At 32.2% G+C, this 9,955-nt stretch overlaps 1 protein-coding gene across 1 annotated transcript; it reads left to right on the top strand.

Moving 5' to 3' along the window:
- Positions 1–4,585: 4,585 nt before the first annotated feature.
- LOC120092557 (trans-cinnamate:CoA ligase, peroxisomal-like) lies at positions 4,586–7,191 on the top strand. Its single transcript, XM_039050678.1, has 3 exons — positions 4,586–4,904; positions 5,237–6,116; positions 6,350–7,191. Exons 1-3 carry the CDS (start codon positions 4,707–4,709, stop codon positions 7,000–7,002), a joined length of 1,731 nt encoding a protein of 576 aa, XP_038906606.1. The 5' UTR covers positions 4,586–4,706; the 3' UTR covers positions 7,003–7,191.
- Positions 7,192–9,955: the final 2,764 nt, after the last annotated feature.

The raw sequence follows: 9,955 nt of genomic DNA, 5'->3' as shown, positions 1-9,955 counted from the left end.
TCTTGGATTATTGGCCTTTAGGCTTGTTAATCTTCTTGGATGATTGACCTTTTGGCTTGTTGATGTTCTTGGATGATCGGCCTTTGGGTTTGTGGATATTCTTTGAGGATTAGTGTTTGCACGAGGCTTCTGGAGAATCTCGTTTCATGGAGTTAAACTTGAATTGGTGTTGATGTTGATACGATGTGGTTTGATCTCTAGTACTTGATCCTCTGATTCTCTCTCGGTTGAATGTGTACGTTTGATGTATAGAAGTGGAGTGTGTAGATGTTCTTGAGCTTGGAGTCTTAAAAAAATGCATGTATCTTCAAAGGACTTCAGTTAGCTTAAGGAGTTTGAGCGTCTTCTGATTGTTGGAAGAATTCTCTCTAAGTCATATGGAGTGTAGAATTCCTGATTCCTACAAATGAGGAGAGCTCCTTTATTTATAGAGTTCTCTTGTGTGCCTTGTGTGCTTCGGTTTGGTTGGTCCATGGGTCTGGCCTTTGAGCCCTAATTAGTTGAACTTTAACCCAAATAATAATATCAATGGGGTCAAATTAATCTTATATGATTCAACGGTCATGATGAAACCACATGGCATATCGGAATTTGTTTTCAACTTAAATTTGGGACCATCAATTTGGGACACATGTCAACTCCTAATTGGTCCCAAATTTGATGATTTGGAATTTCGTTTGAATAATGTGGCAATTTGTGATTGGTCCAAAATTTCTCATTCAATACTCGCCTTTGCCTAGAATCATATTCCAAATATTGTTTTTTTTTTTTTTTTATCACTTTTCAAAGATAAATACGTAGTATCAATATAATATATGTTTTTCTAAATTTGGAGATTTTTTAATAAAAGATAGTGACAACTGCATATATAACCATCTAGGACATAGTAGTAATAAATTTGGTACAATCTAAACTCATGTCTATTACTAATAGACTTATCAATGACTTAGAGTTATTCGTAATAGACATGTGTGAAAAAAAAAAACTTCTCACTACTATCGCATAAATAAGCAAAAAGGAGATTTTTTTTTTTAAAATAAAGCAGAGAACACAAGAATTCATGTGGAAAAACGACAAACTAGAGAAGAAACTACATACCAGAAAAGTTTCACTATGTGAAAAATTATTACAATCACATAGAAATCTCTCTTAGATCCCAATTACAAGATCACTCTCCCAAAGGATTATACCACTCACAATTGGGCTAGTATACCAAGCTTAAAGTGCTTCAAATTGGGATAAATAGAAACCAAAGAAATCGAACTTCTTTTATTTTACTTGGATTGAAGCTCATCACTTCCTTGGACCTTTTATATGTGTGACAACTACTCTTTTAATATTTTGCCAAAAACATAACAAAACCTAAATCAGTGATTGAAGTTTATCACTAAATAGACCTTAGTTTAAGTTGATCCGTGATAGACATAAAAATAGTCTACCAAACATGTTTAAATGGTTGCTAATAAAATTACCAACTAATTTTTTATAGACTATGAATGCCATAGGTCTATAAAAATTTGCCACATGTCAAATTGAGGATTTAAGATTGTCAACACAAATATGGTCGCAACATGAGATGTACTCGATTATTTATTATGACATCCAATTTTATCGCTAATTATAATTATCCTAAAAGATAAGGTTCACTCATATAACTCACCAATATCAAAACATAGTTAACGTAACCAAAGTTATGTATAATAATAGTACTAATAGTATCCATATTCAAAACCCTAGCATTCTATTTGTGCAAGTTACTAATTTTATATTAATTTGGTAAAGATGTAATTGAGGACGTAAACATTTAATTTTTTTTTTCATACTTTTTTTTTTGCTATGAAAGAGACGTAGATAAAAATTTAAAAAAAAAAAAAACGTCTTAGTAGGAAGTTCATTATGGGGTTATTGGTATCTTTTTTGGGATGTTTCTTGAAGATTTCACAGAAAATCTCTTGTATATACTTTATCTATTAAAATACAAAACTAAAAATAGTCTTCCACGACTTCTTTGTTTAATTTAACTAGAATTTTATCTCAAATTAAAAGTGAGACAAAATCCAAATTTAGAGTAATTTTTTTTTTTTTTTATCTCAAATCCAATTTTGGGATATATTTCAAATTTTATACCAAATGAATCCAAAGTGGAGTGATTTGAGTAGGTCTAGTTTAATTCCTTCACTCAAGTTCTCAAAAAGAAGTGAATCATCCGTCCAGTTGAATTTCTTGGCTCAAAGTTCTTGCAACCTAATTTACTCCATCACTCCACATAACAATATATGTGTGAGTGAAAATTCTTCCTTCATATCCATCGCTCCATTCTTTTCGAGTTCGTAATATAATTTAAAACAGTTCAATTTGATGAAAATAAACTTTAGAGTCCATATTGATACGAGCTAACAAATTGAGGGTTCAAATTTGATTTTTTTTCTTCATAATTTTACCCTCTTAATAAATTCATATATATAGTCAATAAATAAATTTATATATGTCGGACCACTATTTCCAGGAAAATTATATATACATATATATCGAAAAAAAAAACATTTTCTGGAAAAAATGAGATAATTTCATATGAAATTTTGTGTTATTGTCTTCCTCTTTTACATGATTGGGGTCCAATGAATGAATTTGATTTGAAAGAAAATGTGAAATGTATTTATTAGTTAGAAAAACAATATTCACATTTGAAAAAAAAAAATCATAAAAAATTTATGTGATATTTGTGCACACAGTACTACTTTTTCTTTTTTTCTTTTCACATAAAAAACGTGTTTAAATTAGAATTAAATTCTGAAATAGGGTCATTCTAAAATAAAATTCCAAAAATGTGTAACCATTCAAAACTATTTTATAGAAATAGGGTGAAATTTTTGTTTTATCGAATTTCGGCGGTTTAAAAGACACAATATATATATATATATATATATATATATATACCTTTTGTTTTTTCCTCTTTTCTTCCCTTTTGTTAATATTATTATTCTTTTTTGTTATCTTTCCTTTTCTTTCTTTTCCATTTTTTTTTTGTTTTTGAGAGGGTGAATACGTTTAAGAAATTTAAATGAAAAATTAATACCTTGTTTGATAATATTTTTTTTAAAAAATTAAGTCTATAGACACTACTTTCATCTTTAGATTTTTTCCTTTGTTATCTATTTTTTACCAATGGTAAAAAAATCAAGCCAAATTTTGAAAAATAAAAAAATATTTTTTTTTTAGAATTTGACTAAGAACTATTGTACTTAAAAAAGTTGCAAATTATTATAAGAGATGGAGATGATATAGGCCTAATTTTCAACAACAAAAAATAAAAGAGGAAATGGTTACCAAACGGAGTTTAAGATGTTGCATTCTTAGGTTTAGAAAATTAATTTAGCTTTAAAAATACTAGAAAAGCAACGGGCGTCGGGCAACCTTGAATTATTTTTTCTTTGCTAGCAAAATCTTTTTCAATGGAGGATAAATCAAATAAATAATTAAATAAATAGAACAATCTGATACTCGAAATTCGAAATACAACCTAATAGAAGTTCGTATATTTAATTGTATCACACACATATATAAAAGATTTCAAAATTTTAAAAAAATATATAAATTACTTAAAAACCGGTAGAAAAAGTTGCCTACATGTTTTTAAAGAAAATTAGAATAATTCATCCATGCTTGTTATTTGGAAATAGAAAAAAATAAATTTGAAAACAGGTGGTTAGAATTTTATTTAGCTTTAAGATTAAACTGAAAAAAACGCAATACAGAAATATTTAAGTATTTTAGACTTAAATATTATTTACACCCTCCAGAGTTAGAAAATAATTATAGTGAAAATAACTCCAAAATTAATTTTAAAAATATTAAATTACAATATTTATTTGAACTAAAACGATCGAAAAATTATTTGACATACATACCATAAAATAAATAAAGTAATTATATAAAATAAATAATAAATATATATTACATGATACAATTAAAATAAATTAGCCATATTTTTCCAAAAAAAAAAAAAAACAGTAAGTAGCCATAAATTCTAAATCTTCCATTAGAAATCCAAAATATTTAGTGATGAATAATGATATTAGAGTAATTTCTGTCCTCTTATTATTATTATTTTTTAATTTTAAGTCTCTGAAAAGTATTCACCATCTTAAATGAAAATAGAACAAAACGAAAAAAAATGAAAAAAGGGGAGAAAACAAAAATTTAAAAATAAAAAAGAGAAAAAAAAACTTTAAAAAATAAATAAAGGAAAGAGAAAAACAGAAGCGAAGAAAAGGTGAAGAAAGAAACTAGAAAAAGATAATTGGAAAAAAAAGAGAGATGTTTCGACTTAGTCAAAATTACCAAAGAAAAATGTTATTCTGTCTTCTCAACAGCCACATATTGAATAAAACAAAATTTGTGACATATTTTTAATAATTAGATTGTGTAGTTGCCATATTTTTTAAATATCTTTTTAAAAATCTCTATAAGCATTTAGTCCGTTTACATTACATATCAACTTCCCATCATCTTCCTTTGAATTTTCTTTGAATTCTTCATCCATTTTCCTTCTCCTTATTCTTTCTTCCTATAAAATCTCCTTCCCATCTCTCCTTTCAACACCATAACTTCTCTTCTCTCTTTCTCTCTCTCTAACTCATAAAACTTTGAGCCTTTCTATTTTTCTTTTGTTTCTTGTTCCTGTTATTTTATAAAACAAAACAAATATGGATATGCTTTTGAAATGTGATGCAAATTATACCTCTCTCACACCCATCACCTTTCTCACACGAGCTTCTACGTTTTACGCTGATCGAACTTCTATTATCTATGAGGGAACTCGCTTCACATGGCATCAAACTTATGAGCGTTGTTGTCGCCTCGCCTCCTCCCTCCGCCATCTCAACATCTCCAAGAACGATGTTGTAAGACCCCACTCTCTTCTTCTTCTTCTTCTTCTTCGAACTTTTATTGTTAAAACAACCATCATGCAAAAGTTTGAGTTTATAGATTATGTTAAATTTAATCGTATCATTATCTTAAAACTCCTCTCAAAATTTGTAGAATATTCCCACAAATGAAAATCAATATTAATTAGAAATTAAATGATATTTTAGGAGTTTTAGAAAAATACCTTTTGGGCAGGAAAATCAATTTAAGAGTTTAACTTTATAAGTTGCATCAAATTTATATATGTATTCTCGCGTTTATAAAAACATTTTAGGTTAACTATGCGTTTTACTCTTCATTCATGAAGGTGTCAGTGCTAGCGCCTAATGTTCCAGCATTATACGAGATGCATTTTGCAGTACCAATGGCAGGTGCCATCTTGAACACAATAAACACTCGCCTCGATGTGAATAACATCGCTGTCATCCTCCGCCACTCGGAGGCAAAGATCCTCTTTGTTGATTATCAATACATTCAAGAAGCCAAAGATGCTCTTCGTTTATTAATGGCAAAATCTTTTCCAATGCCACTCGTCGTTATCATTGATGACATTGACTCTCCTACCGGCATTCGGTTTGGAAACTTTGAATATGAGAAACTCATCCATGATGGGGATGTCAATTTCACTCCATTAGAGGTCGATGACGAATGGGACTCCATAGCATTGAATTACACCTCTGGCACGACGTCAGCGCCGAAAGGTGTGGTGTATAGCCACCGTGGCGCGTTCCTTAGCACGCTTAGCTTGGTAATGGGTTGGGAAATGGGAAATGCACCTGTTTATTTGTGGACTCTGCCGATGTTCCACTGTAACGGTTGGACCTTCACATGGGGGATTGCGGCTCGTGGTGGGACCAATATTTGTATGCGCAATACGACGGCGATTGATATCTTTCGGAACATTAATTTGCATCACGTAACTCACATGTGTTGTGCTCCGATTGTGTTTAGAATTATCCTCGATGCTAATAGCCACGATCGATGCAGAGTTGCCTGGCCCATCAACGTGCTAACCGGTGGAGCACCACCACCAGCGCCGTTGTTAGAAAAGATGGAGGCTCTTGGTTTTCATATAACACATGCTTATGGGCTGACGGAGGCCACTGGACCGGCGTTGGTTTGCGAGTGGCAAGAAAAGTGGAACACTTTGCCAGCCGATAAACAAGCCAAGCTTAAAGCTAGACAAGGTATTCTTTCTCAACATACTTATTTTGAAGATTAAATTTATAATTTAACATTAAACATATAAACTTAAGATTTTGTGGAGAGGTAGGTGCCCTTCTTTAAAATTAATGGTAAGATTATAAAATCTAATTCTAAATCTTTTTAAGGAAAACTTGGTAATATAAATAACCAATTTCTGCAGTATACCTAAATGTTCCACTAAAACTGACATATTTGTTACCATTACCAAAATCAGGAATCAGCATTTTGACATTAGCCGATGTGGACGTCAAAAATTTGGACACAATGGAAAGTGTGCCCCACGACGGCCACACCACCGGCGAGATTGTCCTACGTGGCAGCGGCCTCATGAAGGGCTACTTCAAGGATCCGGTAGCGACCGCGGCAGCCTTCAAAAACGGTTGGTTCCTCACCGGCGACATTGGTGTGATTTACCCCGATGGCTACTTAGAGATCAAGGATCGGTCCAAGGACGTCATCATCTCCGGCGGTGAGAACATTAGCAGCGTCGAGGTCGAGACAGTGCTCTACAGCCACCCACAGGTGGCGGAGGCAGCAGTTGTTGCGATGCCGCATCCCCGCTGGGGAGAGAGCCCCTGCGCCTTTGTCGCCGTCCACGGCGATGCTGGCAGAGTGAGCGAGGCAGAGATCATTGCGTTTTGCCGGAAAAATCTTCCGCACTATATGGTGCCGAAGAAGGTGGTGTTCGTGGGGGAGCTTCCGAAAGCGAACGGGAAGATTCAGAAGTTCAAATTGAGGGAGCAGGCGAAATATTTGGAGGTGTCTGAGAAAAGAGTGGTTGGCACCGGCTGGAACAAATCCAGCCGGCAAGACGGCAACCGACGATCGGATTATGGTGAGCATGTTTTGGCGATGTCTCGGCTTTGAGAGGGACTACAATTTATTGCATTATAAAAAATGTAATTTGTACAAATTATAATACGTGTAGTTATTTCCTTCTCATTTTCAAGTCTTTTCTATTAAATAAGGTAAGATGTTGAGATATTTATCCAGGATGAGTGGTCCATAAAATTTGTGTATGAAATTTAATGTTTAAAAGAGATTATTTTGGGGGCACTTGCACACTTAACAAAAGAAGAATCAAATATTGCATTTATGTTTATGTGTTTTTCTTTTTGGCAAAGGTAGCAAAAAAAAAAAAAAAAAAAAAAAAAAATTGCATTATAATGCAATTTGTACAAATTATCATATATGTATTTCGATCTCATTTTGAAATTGTTTATTTTTAAGATGTGTTGAGATATTTATTAAGGAAACTGTGTATGAAATTAATGTTTTAAAAGAAGATTACTTTCGAGTATCACCTCTTTTATTATTATTTTAATTTTACAATATAGTAGACGGATTCGAACTATAACCCTCTTAGTTGCTGAAACATTCATATTCGAACTATGCTCGCTTTGGTTTTAGAAATATTTTTTTTACCCTTATGTCCTATATATATCGGTAAGCAATTCATATGTCCATCATGTTAGGGTCTGTATGAACCAACTAGAGAAAAAAAAATGTTTTTAAAAAGTCATTTTTATTTAACACTACAACAATTTTGGTTTTAGATGTCAGTTCTGAACTGCTATCGTATATATATGATGGTGGATTACAAACTGCAATTGTATCACATGTCACCTTAGGATATATATGATGGCGAATTATGTATCTTTGATGGCAGTTTTGAACCGCCATCAAATTTTCCACTCTCGTATATATACAATGGCTGTTGTTTAGGATGGCGATTGTGAACTGACATCCTATCATAGACATTTGATGACAATTTTGTATGATGTCAGTTAGAAAATGACATCATACCCATGTCAGCATACATATTACGATGATGGTTAGGTAGGATGTCAGTTTGTCACTGATATAATATAGGTCATGGATGATAGTTGGAAACTGACATTGATTCTAATTAAAGTTGTTTTGTTTGGATGACGTTTAATAACTGTTATTATTGTCTACTACGATGTTAGTTTAACACTTACATCATATCTGATATAACCTGCAATAAATTATTAGCAAAATATGGAACCCATATCCTGCATAAACGATTTTTATAATACTAATACTTCTCATTCTTTGTTTCGATTCATTTCTCCACACAAATATTCAACAAAATAAAGATGAACTTCTAGAGAACACAATCTGTCATATCATTTTAATATTGATGATCAATTCACAACTGAATTTCAATATAGTGCTACACAGCATATTTCAAACCTATATAATATGTATAAAATCTACCAAAATTTCAAAAAACATCTCCAATAGCTTGGCAACCAAGCAATGCTACACATTATGTTTCAAAACTATACAATGCCTATATGATCTACCAAAATTTAAGAAAACTCTCCAACAACTTTACAAGCAAACAAAGTCATCCAAAATGCATAAGAGATACCAAAAGTTCAGAGCGAAAGTCAAAGAAATATATATTGTGAAATGATGCGATCCGATTAAGTGTAGTTTGACACATGCTCCTCTCACTCAACTCGAACCTCATCGAATTCTTCTTGGGTAAAAGGGTTCTTAGTATTAAATTACATCAAAGTAAATGAATAACAAATAATTTCATTATTACTAAGTTTGCAATAGGTAAAAAGTTAGAATAGTGACATACAAGGAAATTGATAGGAGTATTTGGATGATATAAAACCTCTCTCATGAACTTTATCACATAATACCCACATTACACACGACCTTTTTGGCGAGGACAATGAAACATAGAAATAAATTAAGATTTTTTTTGTACATATAACGATAGCTAATTTTATTTCAACATGTTTTTTTTTCTACTGGGATAAAATTCTAATTTTTCGATTTGAAAAGTGTACAGAGAATGTGAGAGTAGGCCTAATGCTCAGGGTAAAAGTTTATCAAACATTTACCTTAACATTTCAACTGTAAGTAGCCTTATAAGCCCAACGTGTGTCAGTTAAAAATTGATTTCCTATCATGACGGACGTGCTTTGGAAAATCTAATGCATTGAAACATGTATACATAAGTAAAAGACAGAAGGTTCCCTCAAGTATAATGATATGGCTGAGAGATTATAAGCAAAGAAAGAGTATTTCAACGTAACATTGAACTTATAGTCATGGCTAAAAGGGATATATGGCATGTTCAATTAGGACAACCTTCTATATACACAAGAACAAAGATATATTAATTCATAAGTAAGGATAATTTCTAGCTTAAAACTAACCCTCTTCAGAGTAGAAACTCTATCTTCCAAAGTATTGGAGGGCTATGTTATTGTCACGTTCTTTCATTTCAATGGGAATAGCTTGTTATGAGTGTCACAACGTGATCGCGACATGGAGGACTGATGTCATCTTTTTATGGGTCTCTTTAAAGAAAGAGTTTGGAGTCCCCATCGATCATATTAGATGCGTGATTGGTCACCTAATTTAAAAAAATACTAGTATAAGTAAATTCAGATTTGAGTTCGGAAGTCATTTATGTGTAGGTAAAGTGTTAGCACTCTATAATATCCGTGAAAACGACTACCAAATTTTATATTTTATTATTCAATTAAAAAAATAAGGTCCATAAAATGTTATTTTGCTTTGTTTTTAAATGTCTCATGTGTAAACCCCGAATTCTAAATTTCCTAGACAAGTATGTTTAGCCAAAGGAATGATATATTAAATATCTAATAAGTGAAAATCCATGTTATTTATAGGAGTTGTGGAGAAAGGAAAAGAAAAACATATTAAATAGGGAAGCTCACTTATTGGTTTGGGCTGGAGGCACTAAATATGGGGTGACGTGGCGCGTGGCGGTTTAAATGCCTTGAACTCCGGGAGGCCGGCAGGAAGA

Source organism: Benincasa hispida, chromosome 12, assembly GCF_009727055.1.
Source record: "Benincasa hispida cultivar B227 chromosome 12, ASM972705v1, whole genome shotgun sequence".
NCBI classification, from domain to species: domain Eukaryota; kingdom Viridiplantae; phylum Streptophyta; class Magnoliopsida; order Cucurbitales; family Cucurbitaceae; genus Benincasa; species Benincasa hispida.
This window is presented reverse-complemented; position numbering and strand designations above follow the sequence as displayed.

Excerpts from the sequence above, each read along its gene's own strand:
- LOC120092557 (XM_039050678.1), top strand. The coding sequence starts at position 4,707 with ATGGATATGCTTTTGAAATGTGATGCAAATTATACCTCTCTCACACCC. Across the intron at positions 4,905-5,236 it reads ACATCTCCAAGAACGATGTT|GTGTCAGTGCTAGCGCCTAA; the intron begins GTAAGACCCCAC and ends TCATTCATGAAG. Across the intron at positions 6,117-6,349 it reads CAAGCTTAAAGCTAGACAAG|GAATCAGCATTTTGACATTA; the intron begins GTATTCTTTCTC and ends TACCAAAATCAG.